General features: G+C 41.7%; 1 protein-coding gene across 1 annotated transcript in view; it reads right to left on the bottom strand.

Moving 5' to 3' along the window:
* The window catches only part of SNTB1 (syntrophin beta 1), a 231,022-nt gene that overhangs the window by 116,621 nt on the left and 95,849 nt on the right, over positions 1–18,552 (bottom strand). The window contains exon 2 of the mRNA XM_041769285.1: positions 16,119–16,335. Within this exon, the coding sequence (XP_041625219.1) occupies positions 16,119–16,335 (217 nt within the window). The remainder of the gene's footprint in view (positions 1–16,118; positions 16,336–18,552) is intronic.

Raw genomic sequence — 18,552 nt, 5'->3', positions numbered from 1 at the left:
TGTAAATATGAGAGGAGAGCATTCTTAAGTTTCTGTTCTTCATTTGCCAAAAATTGATGGTCTTGTCTTCGAAAGTAAGTGATTATCATCTGGAAAGGCCACGACCATACACACAAATTCTCACATTTTAGCTGGGGAATACTCTAGTCACATATGACTATATTCTAGTCACATCTACTTTTGCTGAAATAAACAGAGGCAAGACTTCCTTTTGGACAAAGGTATCCTCTAGATCCACAGGGAAAGAGCGTTAGCCACAAATAATAACAGTTCCCAATGCTATACCTAAAACTGCAATAACAAAGCACACTTCGCATGTTCTTAGTGTGAAAAGACCCAGTGGTCCTTTATCTGGTACTGTTAGGTCATGCTCACTCGAGACTTGGATAATGTCAACTAAAAAAGAAGCCATATGGTTGCTTTTAGATTTTACATTAAAAACTATATAATGTAGGGGGGCACTATATAGATTGGGGGGGGGACTATATAAGGTGGGAAAGAGAGGGGAAATAATTTCATTTACTAAAGATGCCTAGCTCCATGAGAATTACCGCTATGTCCCAGTATATATTAATCAGCTTGACATTTCCATGATGATCACATGGGTCACAATAGATTTATGCTGTGGTGTCAAATTGTCCTGAAATCTGCCATCTAACGTAACCAAAGTTTATGAAAATAGCATGTCACATTCCCAAAAGGGTGTGACGTGGGGTATGGCGGAAAGGGGGGAGCATGGTGATCTGCTCCATTAGTTCACTCGGGAAGTCAGGTGTAAAGAAACTCCACTCTTTCAAAGTTACAACTCCCAGAACACATGTGCCCATCAGTGCCTCAGCCCAAAAGCACACATGTTATTGCTGCTCATATTTCATTAGCCAGAATTAGTCACAAGGCCCGAAAAAAACTATAAGAAGACTTGGAAATTCAGGGGAACAAAAGGACTATTTGGTGGGTGTCTCTGCCACTACAACCTATTTCCAAAACTCAGCAAAACTGATGTAGTAGGAGAGGTACTATCTTTGCCACAATTCCTCCAACTGTATCAAGGTGCAAAGTTTCCTTTAAGCTCTTATTCTGAGTCCTGACAGGGGAAAGGAAGAGCTTTCACACTTCTTGGGCTCCTACCATGTAGCCAACGCTGTGTAATGGATACTGTGTGCAACTCAACCTCATTGCACACTCTTTACAACAGAGAATGCTCAAAAAAATTTTTTTAACTTAAAATTACATGTTCCCAGATTGTCTTATAAGTAAGGTTTCCTAAATATATTAGATTCTGCCGAATATATGTTTTATGTGTTCCCAGAAGGTTGGGAAGGTGGAAATTTTGACTGCCTGAAGTTTTGACCACCACTGCTCGTAAGCAAGAATACCAGGGTCAAAAGCAAGAAGCAACAGCAGCTGGCTGGGAGTGCCTACGTCCCATCACCAGCCCCCTAGGTGTCCCTGAGGTGCCAGTTCCTTCGTACCAGTTCCCTGATTCCTGGATCACTTCTCTAGTCCTGCATCATTTTGGTAGTTCCAATGGCAACCCCCTGGTTCTCCACCTTTCTGAATACATCAGTTTTATAAACTCCTGAGGGCTATTAACAGCGACCTAGGTTAAGGCCTTCTCACTTTTTGTAAGCAACTAATTCCTTAAATACCTTTCTGTTTAAGTCACCTAGATTGGTCTCTGTTTCTTCCACTGTAGCCTGACAAACATTTACCAAATATTATTATATACATAATATAAGTTGTTAGTTTCTCTAACAACTTTCTGAGAACTCTTACTTGTTGAAATGAGTGAACTTGTACTTTTAGGGAATCTAGGTTTAAGCTAAAATAACTGCAAGCATAAATCTGTTTTAAATCTCATCTTATAGCTTTAAAATTCATATGAAAGAACTCTATAACAAATTCTATTCTCCAAAAATTCACAGCAGAATTCATGTTCTTGGAAGGTACACCTTTTCATTCAATGGCTTTATATACTCCCTGGTAAAACCAACCTTTTCCAAGGCGGTGTATACCCCTCATCTTGAGAGGCATTTAATCTGTATAAAAATTCCGAAAAGTGGCTTTTATTCTGCTTTCATTGTTTTATTATTTACTGGTGGATCAGCTGGGGTTTAGAGAGGTAAAATTAGGTGTCCAAGATCACAAAGAGCTAGGATTTAAACGTAGGTCTGTGGGTTTTCAAAGCCACGAGCTCTTTCCGCCATAACATTCAGACTTCTAAGAGAGCTACCGTTCATGAGTTCTTAGCCACTCTGGACACTGGATTGTAAACGGAGATTTGGTTAGTTCACTTAGCTCAATGCTGGAATTACTATTAGTTCTTCTCTTTCTTCCAAGGCATCAAAAATTGTAAGCATATGCAAAATGGTATACTTCTTCAAAATGGTCTACTTCTCATTTTATGAAGGATTAAGAAAGAAAAGATGGATGGAACACAGTAGAAAGATGTGTAGAACTAGAGAAAAATGATTGAAACACACGTTCTACGTTGCTGGCCATTCATATACATACATAATGATAATAGACTTGTGAAGCCTGGAAGCCTGGTATAAACTGAAGTCAATAGGATCCTAGGGGAACTATGGCATCAGCAGAAATATGCTGTTTCAAATTCCTACTCTGGCTCACTGTCACTCTCCTTCTCTTCATATCTGACAGGGGGCTGGAGATTTCTGCCATCAAGGCTCAACTGGACTATTTCTATGAAACTGTATGTGGCCATGATAAAATTCCACCCCTTTTAGTGATTCAAGCCCTGTCTCTGTCTTTCCTGGAGAAATTAATCTAAGGATACTATTTGCAAATTGACCCACTTCTTCAAACTGTCAGCTACTATAGCTGCAGCATCAGACAGAAATGTTTAGTCACAATGTGGTCTTCATCTGTCCAAACAGCTGTCTCATACTTTTCAACTCAGTATTTCACCCAGGGCTTTCCCCGCACTTAATAAAACTATCTAAAAAAAAATCCTAATGCATCTTCATGCCAGTGAAAGAATCTTTTGGTGATCTTCTGAGGGATGGATATTTCTAGAATAGAAAAAAAGAGGTAAATGGGAAGAGACTACATTTGCTAAGTGTCTACTTTGGGTGTAAGCTGTTAGGGACATACCAACTTATTTAATTCTTAAAACAGAAACATTATCACCCTAATTTTATATATTTAAAAAATTCAAAGAAGATATGTAAATTGACCGAAGCTACCCAGGTAATTAGTAGAGAAGCTAGCAATGAAACTCAGATTGGCCTGGCCTGAAAGTCAATCATCTTTTCAGGATTGCATAACACATGCAACAAAAAATATTGCCAGAGAGCTTGAGAAACTAGCTCCAAGAATTCTAACTTCTGGGTCGAGTGTTTTGTTTCCAGGTAACATGAGGAAACACTTTCTGATTGCCTGAATATTTAACAGTACAGGAAACAAAAACAAACTGCACCTACTTGGCCTTTACTGTGTGTTTCATAACAGAGGTGGAGGAGAGAGTTTTATTCTAGGGGGAAAAAAAGGTACCACATTACAATTGCAAGTGTGTCTATCAAGAGTAAATAATCTGGCATTTTAGACGAGAGAAAATTAACATTAAAAGGATTTTGCAGGATTTTCCACTGATGAACAGTTACTGGTCAAACAGACCCCTTCCTCACATCTCTGCCTGTCTATGGCTGTGTCACTGTGAAAACCAGTTCAGTGCAGTGACAGCAGCGCTCCTACTTGGCTTCCCCAGTCCTAATGGAAGAGGACACTCCGTCTGAATGTCTGCTGTCCGATGAGAGGACAACTATCCACCATGAAAGCCATTTCTCAACTAAAGTGCCCTGACCACTCCCTGCAGCTTCCAGATAGAGTGAAATAGACTGTCTTTTTCTCTGGCCTCACTGTGGATAAAAGAAATCTTGATCAAAACTCTAGAAGGAGCATAACCATCTAGAAGGTTATGAAGCAGGACCTCGTAAGTATGGATTTGGGGCTGTCCAAGGTGTTTTCATCCAACAAAGTCAGGGCATGAAGTGTTGAGTTAAGAATTTATTTATTTATTTGAGAGGGGAGGGGGAGTACACAAATAGGGGGAGGGACAGAGGGAGAGGCAGAAGCAGACTCCCTGCTGAGCAGGAAGCCCAATGTGGGGCTTCATCCCAGGACTCCGAGATCATGACCTGAGCCGAAGGCAGACCCTCAACAGACTGAGCCAACGAAGTGCCCAAACCACCTTTTTCTTATAACTAGTTCTCATGTGTTACATTATATCAGGCCTGTTTTCAAAAAGACAGAATATAAATACACTTTTCATGATTTTATTTTTTGTTTTTGCTTCCTCCAGATATTTCTCTCCCCTTCTTTGCCTTGCTTTGTGCCCTAAGAATAAAACTGTACTCAGGCTCCCTAGACTTGGACTTCCAATCAGAAGCACCACCAGGAGATCCTAGGGCATGAGGGAGAAAGGTTAGGATCCTGACATACCCCCACCCTCCCTGGGCCACAGTGCATCTCCAGGGGCTCCAGTCCTCTCCAGGCTGCAGTAACTTTCTCTCTTTGCTCCTCAGTTCCTAGGGTGGGAGCAGCTTCCTGTGGTTGCTGCGCCCTGGAGCCCTGAGTGCTTCTCTATTGTTGGTTCTGCTAACACAACCTGCTCTTCTGGAAATGGTCCCTTCCTTCAACACTCTTCAATTAACGCTTCATGAGTGACACCAGTCACCCTGACCAACATCACTGCAATTGCCATTCTGTATTTACAGAGTCATTTCTACATGCCATTCTAAGAATGAGGGCAAATGCAAAAGAAATGCAGGACATGCTGCATTGAACTTGAAAATCCAAGTAGGGACATAAGACTGTCAAAAGACAGTTATGCTCTCAATAATTCTCAATCAAGGCAGTATCTCCAAAGGCCTACTCTTGTCCTATGCTTCTACCTACCCCCACCCTCCACCAAAACATGCTGGTCCTCAGTCCCATTCACTGAGCACCAGTGTAACCACCTAGCAATAGGGCTCAGGTGTGACTGACCATGGCTCTGCATCCATTGGCAACAGAGCAAAACTAGTTCTGGACTCCTCCCTTTGCCTCATGCTTCTAAGCCCATTTTATCAGGAACTCATGCAGATTCTAGCCCTTAAAATCTCTCAAGTTCATTTAACTTCTCTTTGGTGCTCCTGTTCTACTCCAGTAGAAGTCAGGATGATTTCTCACCTCCATTTCTGCAATAACCCTCTGACTGCTACCCAAGCCTCCTCTCTGGTCCCTGCAGTCCACATTTAACTATGAAGCCAGAGGGATCTTTGTGGTGTCATTCCCCTGCCTCAGACCCCACCTAGGATAAAGTCCAAAACATAAAGTGGCTTAGCTCAGATCATGACCATCTCTGCATACTCTGGATACACTCTTCTTATGGGCTACTCCAAAGACGCTGACCTTCTTCTAGCTCTTTAACAGAGCTATGTTTTTTCTTACCTCAGTGCCTAGACTCATAATGTCCTTTGCCAAGAATGCCCTCTCTGTCTGCTTCCCCAACCTTTGACCCGGCTAACTTCTATTTTATCACATGCATCTCAACACAGACATCATTTCCTCTGACAATCGTTCCCCATTGCCACCACCGTGCCCCTCCAAAAACAGAACTATGGATTGGGTGGTCTTCCTATGAAGGAGCTTCCATAGCTTTCCATCCTTTTCCATCTTTCTTCTTGCATCACCTTTTAGAGTACTGTTTTATAACTGCCAGCTTACTTATGCATACTCCCTACCTGACAGTAAGCTGTGTCAGGGCACGAAGTCTGCTTTTGCAGCAGCTTGGGACCCAGCAAAAAACCCTGAATAGACAAAGCTGTCTATCAAAATATTGAAATTTAAGAAAATGAAAGAAATTTCAACCAGGTTGAATGGACTAGCAAGGTGAAAATTCCTGTTCTAGTATTGTTGAAGAACAAAGAAAGTACCTGTCTATAGACAGAACTTGTATGTCTAAGTGTTGCTTCAATGTATCTGCAGTAATCTGTGCCCCAAAATCATCAACCCTGCAGCAAGTTAAATTCTATGTGTGTGTTGAGGAAGGAGGGCAGGGGCTGCTCTATGGAGCCCTCTCTCTCCCTCTTCTACCCATCCCATAGCGGGTGATACCTGCTAGAATAAGAGGATGCCTGCGTCAGAGCATTGGGTTATTTTCAGAGGCTTCATTATCTCTGCTGGAAAATCCTGGGGCAGCTTTTTGCAAACCAAATGGAGTTCAATTAATGTATCAAGAGCAAAGGATCAAGACCTAAATATTGAGAGTCAACATTAGCAAAAGTCTCTCAGCACCCAGATGGTCAAGTTCAACCTTTTGAAATGCTCTTAAAGGAGGAGAAACTGAGATTTTCCTGGAATGGTGCTTAGAGGCACAGGAATGAACTAAAATGAACTCGTCTTATTGGGTATTGATGAAATCACGGAACCATGCTTGGTGAGCACTCTCCTCAACTCCTTTTCTCAAGGCTATCCAAAAATAGTTTTCCACTAGCTTACCATTGCCAGGGAAACCTTACTAATTCATCACCCACTGATTAAAAATGTATGATAATTAGGATGAATACTCAAGTTTATCTGGAGGAAACAGATTTTCTTAAAAATAACAAGGCTATGAAAATGTTTTTTAAGCTCATTAAAATGAACCTTTTGTGCACTCTGTTGTATACAAAGATGCAAATTATGCAAGGGTTCTTTTGGGGGGAAAACAGTAGCTTGGCCATTCGTGTTCATCTCTTCTCCCTTAAAAGATCCCAGTAAAATATGTATAAGCCCAGCAGAGAACGAGTGCTCAATACATGTCTGAAGGACAGACAGCAATGGATCAGACAGTGTCTGAAAGACAGACAGCCCAGAGTGAAAAAGGAGCCTGAAACATTACAACCTGAAGGGCTACAGAGAGACTTCTAGAGAAGTGTGAGCTTCGTGGCTCCGTACAACCTGCAGGGGCTTGAAACCTCCCGAGAGAGAGTTAAAGGTGAGGCAAGGCTAAAAACAGGGTCCCATGTGAGGTCTTCAAACTGAGTGGTGAGACTTTCAGAAAGCTGACAACCAGGTGTTCTCCCCATCACCCACACCTGAAGACTGGATAATTCTTCTCAAGTAACTCAATGGACCCAGACAGAAGTTCCAAACACCAACATTCGCAGAATTGGAAGAGGTCTTCTGATAAGGCTGACTTGCCAAACAGTAATTGTACGTGAATTCCCACCAACTGATGACCCCCTTTCTCACATGTGGGTTCTGAAAGGTTTCTTCATCCTTCAGTATAAAAAATGATCCTAGCAAAGGATCACCAAACAATTGAGGAAAACTCCAGCTAGTTAGATGAAGATTCAAATAAACAGACAAAAAAATAATAATAACAGGAGAGATAGGACAAAAATAACAAAACCAATTAGCCATCTCCAAGAATTAAGAAGAAAATATAGTATGCATAAAACAAGAACAGAATTCCATTAAAAAGGAACAGAGAACAAAAAAAAAAGAGCTAAAAAATAATAGGTAAAATTAAAACACACTATATTCACGAGATAGGTCACAAAAACTTTTTTTTTTTTAAGTGATAGAAATAAGAGAGAAAGAAACAGACTTAGAAAATCAATCCAGGAGGTCACCTTTCTAACAGCAGATGTAGAGAGAGAGAGAGAGAGAGGAAAAAACAAAACAAAACACAACAACAACAAGTAAACAGAGGAGGATAGTGCCAAACACGTAACATGAGAAAATTTTCCAGATCTCAGATATGAGTCTCTCAATTAATTTATAAATAGCTTCCAAAAAATGATAAATGCCAATTGTTTTTTAATAATAAATCTTTTGGATGTATTTGTTTTTTTAAACTGTCTTTGTTTTAATAACATTTAAACTTTCATTTAAAATAACTTTCAAAAAGTAGTGTCTTATCTATTTTCTTAGGTCTGTTATGAATGCTAAAGCCATGTCCTCTTACTCTGCCTAATTATGGACACTTAAAAAAGAACACAACCAGTTAGGACTTTATTTCATTTTTCAGATTTTTGACTAATTCAGCCCAACCTCTCGGAACTTTCCCTTCCCAACACCTTTAAACAAATTGTTGAACTTGTTACCATATATTTTACTGCTGTATTTCTCAAAAGCAGAATGTGAGCATTGTTGAATCAAACACCAAGGTCATTTCTCTTTTTATGCATACTCTTCTATAATAATAGAAATATTTCACCAGGGGTTGTCAAGGTAAGAAGCAAAAATAGGTAGATGATAGATAGATTGTGATAGAAGCTTAGTAAAGAGAGGCAATAGACAGACAGAGAGACAGAGGTAACAGAGACATAGATACAGAGAGATGACTAAGCATCACCAAAATGGTGCTCCTGGTGGTAGACGGAAGTCTGCACTTCCAAATGAAAGTGGTAGATCATACAAACGATAATATATTCACAGGGGTTTTTTGTTTGTTTGATTTTAGTTTTATACATTACTGTAAAAGTTTAATCTAGTCACGTGAGGAGGCTTCCAGGTCCATCGTAGTCTACACACATTCAGAAACCCTTCTACTATGAACACCTGGATATACCAGATGTGATAAGATAAGTTTGCTGGTTTGGGCTTTTTTTTTTTTTTTTTAAGGTTTTATGTATTTATTTGAGAGAGAGAGAGAAGAGTGAGAGAGAGAGAGAGAACACAAGTTGTAGGGGAGAGGGACAAGGAGACTCCTCACCGAGTAGGGAGGCCCATGCCAGACTTGATCCCAGGAACTGAGATCATGACCTGAGCCAAAGACAGACACCTAACTGAGCCACCCAGGAGACCCTGCTTGTTTGGGCTTTAATGTACCACTGAGGTTGCAAAAAATAAAGGATAACTCCTAGATGTCAAAAAAAGGGGGGCAGCATTGAAAACAAGGGTGGTGAGCATTATTCAAGTAGATCATAAAGCATCCCTAGAAAGTGGAGCAGAGAGGGGTTATGGCAGGTCAGTAGTGGGGGGTGGGCTGAGGACCTGGAGTTCAACACATACATGATAGTTAAGACTCTGAGAGCCCAAGACTTGGGAAACTGGAACGAGTTTCCTGCAGAGAGCCAGAAATCCCAAAAGGATAAAAACCTCTGTGAAAGAATGTCTTACAAAATAATCTCTGCTCAACAGCTTGAGGAGATGACCTGGAAACTTCTGTCTGCTGGGAGGAGGGGGAGGCCCTCCCTCCCCTTGTACCCAGGACTGAGGATATTTTGATTGAAAGCTGCATTGATGGCACAGTTATGCTGCCAGTAATTAGGGGATGTCTAAACTGGCACCAAATCATCACAACAGTTAAACAGGTCAGTTTTAGCAAGCACATTTTATAGATAAGGAAGCTGGGAATCCGAGAGATTTGGTCATTTATCTAAAGTGAAAGGGACTGAGTGACAGAACTGGGATTCAAACTCCTACCTTCGGGATCCCTGGGTGGCACAGCAGTTTGGCGCCTGCCTTTGGCCCAGGGCGCGATCCTGGAGACCCGGGATCGAATCCCACATCGGGCTCCCAGTGCATGGAGCCCGCTTCTCCCTCTGCCTGTGTCTCTGCCTCTCTCTCTTTCTCTCTCTGTGACTATCATAAATAAAAAAAAAAAAAAAAAAAAAAAAAAAAACTCCTACCTTCTAACCTCAACTCCAGAGTTTTACTCACTGATATTAGTGAGTGGTTGGTTAATTTGAGCCTTTTCTGTTTGAGACACTGAAATTGTGTCCATTTACTATTACAGCACCGTTGTAAATCGATTTTACATTTTCCCTTTGTTTCCAAAATGCAACGTCAATCACGGTGTGCTGGCAGTTATGAGGCCACAATGGTGTGTCTAACCAAGAATGACGAAAAGAGAACCAAGAAAGTACACATTTTGTGAGCCTCTGAAAAGGAGAAGCACTTTTCACAAGCAAGCATTTACTGTGGAGAGAAGATGGATAGAACCCATGAATCTTCCTTCTGGAGGGACTAATGGAGGGGCCTTTTCTTTTCTTTTTTTTTTTTTAATTTTTATTTATTTATGATAGTCAAAGAGAGAGAGACAGGCAGAGACACAGGCAGAGGGAGAAGCAGGCTCCATGCACCGGGAGCCCGATGTGGGATTCGATCCCGGGTCTCCAGGATCGCGCCCTGGGCCAAAGGCAGGCGCCAAAGCGCTGCGCCACCCAGGGATCCCTGGAGGGGCCTTTTCAATATACTCCAAGGTTAGAGAGTTTGGTTGAGAACTCTACATCAGCTTTGGGTAAAGGGGACAATAGTGTGCCCCCAAACACTGGGTGAAGAAGGAAATAAAGCTAAACTAGAAAGATGATTACTCTTTTCTGGTGGTCGCCAAAAGGCCATATATTTACAAAAGTGTAACGAAAGTACTTAGGGTGACTTAAAACTCAGAACAAAATGATATGGGAGCAACATTGATGAGCCAAGACTAGAAAGTGATTTAATTTGATGAGCTAAAACTAAGTCCGATGTTCTGATCCCCATGAGGACTATACTGGGTGAACAGAAGAAGAGGGGAGCCATCTACTTTGGGGAGCCCTGCCCATTTAAGTGCAGCCCAAAGGAGATGGGGGTTGCAGTAAAGCATTAATTACCATAATGGCCACCTTGGCAAAGCTTTCCTGATCCCAGAAGGGGTGACTTTCAGATTCCTTGTCTAAAATACACTTCTTAAGGTTTGTTAGCATCTCTTGTATTGATAGCTTTGGCAACAATTTAATTTCCCACAAGAAGGGAACTGATTGGTTAGGCTGCCTTGAAAGTCCATATTGTTTTTGTTACTTGATGTTCTGATATTCCACTTATTTTTATATTTGCCTTGTAATGCAGACTGTCTGCAATGGAAGGACATCCATACTGCCCTATGTTGAGTGTTTACATCTGCTTGACAACTGCATTTGTTTTGCTTATTATGAGTCCACCCCTTAGAGATGGATCCAGTGTCACCACACCACTAATCATGTTCTTGGTCCTCTGTGGCTGAAACGTGGGCACTGGACATCACTGAGGGCACTTTATGACAACATATCTCCATATCCTATAGGAATTATCAGATCATATCCTCTGAATCATTATGTGCTGACTGACTGGAGCATCTCCATTTGAAACCACAACAACATCTTCTGTGAATTTCTCACTTGTATATGGTAAACAGAAATGCAGTTTTTCAAGCAAGGTTCAGGGGTGCCTGGGTGGCTCAGTTGGTTAAGTGTCTGCCTTCAGCTCAGGTCATGACCTCAGGGTCTTGGGATCGAGGCCCGAGTTGAGTTGGGCTCTGTGTGCAGTGGGGAGTTTGCTTCTTCCTCTCCCTCTGCTCCTCCCCTGCTCATTCTCTCTCTCTCTCTCTCTCTCTCTCTCTCTCTCTTTCCTAAATAAATAAATAACAATCTTTTTAAAACTTAAAAAAGGAAAATAGTAATAATGCATCACTTCATAATTTAAGCATGAAGATCTACAATAGAGTCTGTTACCAGAGCACCTAGTCATGACAAAAGCTTCATATGCTACCCATAAGGGTCCATCTGCTTTTACCCAGTCAGTCTTCACGAATGGGTTGTTCCGGTTTACTTAAGTTTGCTAAGCCTGGCAGGATAGAACTGTGTTTTTATTTGTTCTTTTATTCCCAAGGTTTTAAAGTTTGAGAAGCTAAAAGTACCAAAAATGGACAGATAAATATGCCATTCATCATTAACATATCATATATTTTTGAATGCCTGCTTCGTATCAAGCAATGTCCTAGAAAGCTGGGATTTTAAAATGATAACATGGGTGTTCCAGACCCCAAGGGTCTTAATGACTTTCAGAACTAAGTAGGCACATAAGAAAAAAATCTCAAGTCATAATAAAGGGCCATCAGGGACAGATCTACACACAAGGCATAGTGGGACCAGTGCCTCACCTACGCTGAATTTTAAAAGGTATCTAGGAAGTTGTCAGGGATGTGAATTATTTAAGGGTGGCTGGGCATAAATGATGAGATGGGAGGAACTGGACATTTAGGGAAGAGCCAGAACCTTGTAAGGTTTTTACATAATACTAGGGAGTTTTGAGATTGCTGAAGGTGACAGGGCACCATCTTGAGCAAATGGATAAATTTTGAGTGTTTCACCTTCCCTTGGCTAGCTGGATGTAGGGTGGGGAAGGAGCAAGCCAGAAATGAAACATCTGGAAGGGAATATGTCCAAAGAGTCTGGAGGACTGGGGACATAGCCCTGGACTAGGGCAGCCAAGAGCTGAATATGAACAACAAGATATTTATGCAGCAGAATTTTTTAAAAAGTGTTGTAATCATTGACAACCACTAGCAGTGACATATTCTTGTGGATTCAGTGCCTGCTGGGTGACCTTTTCCACAGAAAGAGTAGCAATCCTCCCTGCTGTTCTATGGCTGTTTCTATTTGAGAAATTGAACATTAGGGTTTTTAATGCAAACTCTAAGTAGCTGTGTGTCACCAACTGAGGGGATTAGCCCCAAGATGCTGTGGCACTTGTCGTCTGTTCTCAGTTGGCATCCAGGAGCCCATGAACTCCTGGCCATGGCACTACAGTTCAGATGAGCTGTTCTCCCAGTAGTGAAAGGCACAGGCAATGGGGTATCATGATTAAGAAAGTGGGCTTCGTGTTGGAACCCCAGATCTACCATTTGTTTCAACTCTCATTTCTGAACTACACTTCGTTGTCTACACAATAGAGATTAGAATATCGACCCCCAAGGGGTGTTATTTAGATCAAACGAGATACTTGCTGCTTAAATTCACACCTAAGTGGCAGAACTAAGATTCCATCGAGGATCTAGCAGAGCCGCCTCTCCCTTTCTCCTTCTTTCTCTTTCATGTTTAATAAATGCATTATCTTCACTTTTTAAGAAATGCTACAATTTCAGTTTCTATTTCCTCTTTGACCCAAGAGATATTTCATAGAGAGCTTTTAAAAACCCAAGAAGAAAGGTTTTCTGTGCTTCAGTTTTGCAAATAGTTTTCTACTTATATTCCACTATCATCAGATAACGTTCTCTACAGCATCCCTACCTCAATGGAATCTACTGCATTTTTTTTTTTTTTTTTTTTTTTTGTGAGCTAACCTGAAGTTAATTTCGCCAATGTTCTACCCTGGATTTGAAAGGAAAGGGTATTCTTTATCATCAGTGTAGAAAGTTTGTGATGTATCCAGATTTCCCGTACTAATTACGTGGTTTGGGTCTTTTCTATCTTTACCGATTTTTGTCCACTTGGGCTGAGAGTACGCTGAATTACCTACTATTAGAACATTTCTATTCCTGCATCGTCTATGGTTTCTGCTATAAAGGCCCCTGCTGTGGTATCTGGTGTGCAGTCACAACTGGTGAATGCCCCTTGTGCACTCACCTTTAGCATCAACCAGTCCCTTGTCCTGTTTTGTGCTTCTGGTCTGCATTTTACCCATTCATATATCAAAATCAAAAGGTACTGGTACCTTTTGTCAGTGTTGTTAGTTTGCATTTGCCTTGTATGCTTTGCCCATCTCTGTGGGTTGTGCCTCTTAAAATCACTGTGGGCTACGTGTGTCTTGGGTCCAGCATGAAGTTGGGTTTTGCAGAGTCCCCATTTTACAGTCCCCATACTGTAAAACATTTGTTTCCTTTTTTCTTTTTCTTCTCTTCCTCAACCAGGGTCAAGACTCACCTAAAACCATGATCTTTTTTTGCCCCCAGCCTTACTGAGGTATATTTAACAAAACCTTAAGATATTTAAGGTATATAGCATGGTGATCTGATATATGTACACACTGTCAAAGGTCAATCTCATTATCAGTAGTTCTGGGTCCGTCTGGACTCAAGTCCCCACCTGGATCCTCTGACCTAGCTGGATTCCCGTCTTCAATCCTGCCCTGTGGTTCTCACACCCTGGCGGGAGAGGCTCTTCTGCACCACCCCATCAGTGGTGGACTCCAAGACCACTGATGTAAAAGTTTAAAGAATGCATTCCCTCTCTGGCTTGACAGATGAAGTCTCCAATGTTTGAAGGCCTGATGTCTCCCAAAATATTCTTTAAAATGGAATTCGGTCACTTAGGAGGAAGTGATAGCTGCAGTCCACAGTCCACAGCTGGAAAGAAGCCTAGAAATCATTGACTTAAACTCTCTCCCCAGACATGAATCTCTTCTACAATATTCCATATTTCCTAGTCTCTCCTGTTTGCATTTTTCTAGTCATGGCAAACTGACACTGTCACCCACAGGACAGGCCTGCATTTGAAACCCAGCAAAACCAAGTATTAGCTCTATGATGTTTGGAACTTATATAAGAGGGGAACCTCCATTTACCTACAAAATGGAGACAAAGTGAAACTCAGGGGGCTGTTAAGAGGACCAGGCAGGGTTACAGTTTCAAGGACCAGGCGGTAACTAATAGAATGCCCCACCTGTATGACAATAGGAGCGATGAGGAGAGTCCATTCCCTTGTACAAGAAGCCTCTACTGGACTCCTGCAGGTTAGAAACCTGCCTGCAGCAACGTGGACCTGACGGTATCACTACATCTTTCTGTTTTTCTAGAAAAGGAGAAATCTGGCTTTCTAGTGTGAGATTTCCCACAAAGACTCAATGTGGTAAATAATTCAAATTTCTTTACAACACTAGACAGACCGTATCTGTGGGATGGGTACACCTGTCGGCTGCCACTTTGCAGTCTCTGGTCTGAAGTAATTAGCACAATGCCCAGCATAAGAGAAGCACTCGATAAATTATGAATGCACCAGATCTAACACCTTAGACATCAGACTTTTGGACGAAAGGACTTGTCTGATTGGGCAGCTAAGAGACCAGGAAAGATCAAGCCCAGAGTAACCAGAACATCAATTGCGAACCCAGGAAATCAGCAGAAATCAAGTGGAACGAAACAGAGAACAGGCTGGAGTGGCTCGGGGAATAATCCTGCCACCTCTCTAGTCTGCCTGCACTGACTCCTCTCTGGCTGATACACCCCTCTGTCTCCTACCACCACAGCTCTGATCCCTGTGCAGACATAACTGGTATGGGAGGCGAGCCGGCTAGATCCTGCAGCTGCTAGAATCAGAAAGGCTAGCAGCTTTCTGAGCGAGCTTATTAGGAAGAGAACGAAAAAAGCTTTGAGCTCTGAGCCAAGGAGGCAACTTCCTCCCCTTCCCTTTGGCTTTTCCCCATCAGCAAGCAACTCAGAACGTGGCCAAATACATCCTACTCGGGTGGGTTGCAGCTGTCCCACACATGTTACAAATAAGGGCCAGTAGAGCTGTCCCTATTTTTAGCATTTGAATGTAGATGCCAAGATCACCAAGATTCCCCATTTGCTGGCTCAATTCCTCTCCTTCTCCTCTACATATTTCTTATTTTCCTCCCAAAGAGATGTTTTCTGCTCAGATGAGTTAAAGTCAGATATCTGGGGGAACAGGGACCCCAAATATTTGCTCGTCTTGCTAGACTTCTTATAATCACCATGGATTGGGGGCTATCTCTCCCCCGTTGCATGAGAAATCATGTACAGGCTTTGAGAAATAACACTCCAGGGTTGGATCAAAGCCACTCCTTTTTCTCTCTTGGGCATAAAGAGAGGTTTGGAGCAGAAAACTGCATTAAGGATCCTCTCGTGAAAACTTCCAAGTACACAGCTGAGGGCATGACGTCCAGGGGAGCTGATGTGCTTACTACTCCCTAACATTAATCCTAAATATTATTAAACCTTATATTCTTGAAGGTTTTCCTGCGGGTGTGAAATCCGCACTTCACATGGATTTCCAGCTCAATGAGGTATCCGTTTTGATTATTCCCATTTTACAGATGACAAAACTGAGGTTTGTTGGTTTGACAAACTTGCGCAAAGCCACATACACTAGCAATGGTGGTCCTAGGGAAGGCACCTGAATTCTGACTCCAATTCTTCAACTCTTCCCAGAACCAAAGCTGAGCACACAGATTAGTCATGAGGATAAAAGAAAGGAAGAAGGGTAGAGGAAGAGAGGAAAGGAGGCCTGGCTTGAAGACATGCATTATTTCAGCGGGGCCCTCTCAGGCTATTCTCTGGAAATTGTTGAGTGTTTTCAGAACACAAGCACAGCCCTGGCAACCTCAGCGGCCAACACATGGCTGAGATATGGAGATCTCAGGCCCTTTACCTGTTCTCAGGGTCAGCAGAGGCCATACTCCGGGTGACATAGCACATCTTGAGGGGGATGCTCTTCCGATCTCTATGGAAGGAGCAGGGCTGTGATGACAGGGGGTCTGAGGAGCTGGCCCCTAGCCGAGGGGATTCGGGTGGAGGCGTTTCCCAGCCAATCTCTGATACCGGGGAGCCTTTCTTCACATAGGGGGTGGCTTCTCGCATGTACTTCACTGCAAGGAAAAAGACAACAACAGGGCTCTTAAATACATTGCGGCTGAATTTCTGGAAAGCCTGATTGCGTTTTTCAGACTTGCATCAGACGAGCTTTTAATACCGAACCTCTTAAATTCTGAACAAGAGTCACAATTTCTGTTCCTCTCAAAACAGTTTTTCTGTTATTTACATTCTATACCAAAGTCGTATTTAGAACTTGTACGACGATGACCTGAACTTGAGAATTACTTTCAGCTTTTTTCAATGATGACAACTTTTATCTTTTCTGATTTTAAGTTGCATTCTGAGGAAGAGACTGAAAGACAAGTGGGCAGAGGAGAAAGCATAACGTAGGCGTAAAGGCACATAATTGTTCGATATGCAAGTAGGGAATCTGGTAGCCACATTCTCTAACCACGTCCCTATTCAGGAGCAAGAACAGGCTTTTCAGTTAATAGTGCTAAGAACATATATGCAAAAAAACAACAAAATAACCCTCACATAAAAGTACACTTATTTTGCAATGGGAAAAATCTGTAAGAGCAAAAATACCTTCTGTAAGCTAGGACCAACCAAAATGTCCATAAGAAAAACAAAGTGAAAGACCTTTACACAGTCATTTAAAAAAATGAGATAGATACAGATGTGTTGATGTGGAAAGACCTACAAGATCTATTATCAGTTTTAAAAAAATGGTAGAGAGGAGTACACATACTGTCATCTTTTGTATATAAATCATAAATACCATAGGCTTGCATATATACAACTATTTCTGGATAGGGACATAAGAAAATGTGAACAGCAGTTAGCTGTGGGGGGTGGAAATATAAAAGTCAAGCTGATGGAGAGATAGACTTTACTATTCATTTATTACCCTTTCATACCATCTTTATGTTTAGCCAATATGTGCATATTACTTTTGTAGAATTAAAAAAAAATAGTTCAAAGGCTGAGTGGAGCAGACTGAAATTCTGCTCTTTGATGTGTTTCCTCAGTCTTAAGAAGTTATTTGCCTATTCTGAATTTAAGCATTTGGTCCTTAGACAGTTTTTGTATTGACAGGGCAACTAGATTCTTGGAACATGCAATATAAACTTCCGCATCCTTCTCTCTGCCATTTGCACAGTTTGGTTCTGTGCTGCTTTGGGGTTGGGGTCTGGGGGTGGGGTGGGGGGCGGATGTGGCTAAGTTCCTTACCAGTACCTGTTTTTACAAATGGCAGTGGACTGGAATGGGTACAAACTAGAGAACATTTACTCCAGATCTTTGATGATTCAAGTCCACAAACTAACACCTTTACTGCACAAGACATGGAGCCAGGTTTCCAGAGACTAAAAACAAGCAATAGGCAGTTTCCATACTCCAGAATCCAAAATCACAGGTGACTAGTGAATGCTGCTGGGTCCCATCAGATCCTTTCCATCAGCCTAAGCACATATTTCCTAGCTGCTATGTGTTGGCTGAGAACAACCCTTAGCTGCCCACCTGCCCTGGAAAATGGCTTTGACCCAACAAAAGAGCTGCTGCTTGAGCCCCCAGACAGAGGCTCTGCTTCTTGGGAACCCCACCTAAGATGGTGACATAATATAATACATAAACTATGGCACAAAACAGAATGAGCTAGCTGAGTGTTATAACAGGAATAAAGTCTGCTGGAAGAACTCACAAGGAAAAGATTCAGTTTCTAGGGAGTATGAGTGACAAGTTAGGTTCACAGCAATTTAATCAGGCCAAACACACCAAGATGCAGGCAATACTGACAAGATACTAGCGATCTCAACCATACGTATCAAAAATAGTCATACTAATTCAAGACAGAGACGCCATTTAGTACCAACACATATTTGAAGAGAAGATTTCAGGCTTTTAACTGAATATAAGTGCAATTGGGAGAAAACAGCTCCACGGTCACCACAAACCTGTTAGCACAAGCTGCAGTTACAGAAGAAGAAAGGGCATTCATGGACAGGGTATTTTAAGGAAAATTGTTTATTTGTGGGCAATACATTTAAAGAGGAACACAGACATACCTGAGAACAAATGCAGAAAACATAGGGGGAGAGATTTAAGCCATCCAAAGCTGGAGTAAATAGACCTATTTTGAAGACATTGGATTTTTTTATTTCTAAAAATGTTTTAGTAGAAGCTAGAACACCACTTAGCTTTGTACATTATAGACTGGTACTTATTATATATAGGAAATTCAAGTATCAGCTGAGATGGTTTGAAGACTC

This window comes from Vulpes lagopus, chromosome 9 (genome assembly GCF_018345385.1).
Source record: "Vulpes lagopus strain Blue_001 chromosome 9, ASM1834538v1, whole genome shotgun sequence".
NCBI lineage: Eukaryota > Metazoa > Chordata > Mammalia > Carnivora > Canidae > Vulpes > Vulpes lagopus.
This window is presented reverse-complemented; position numbering and strand designations above follow the sequence as displayed.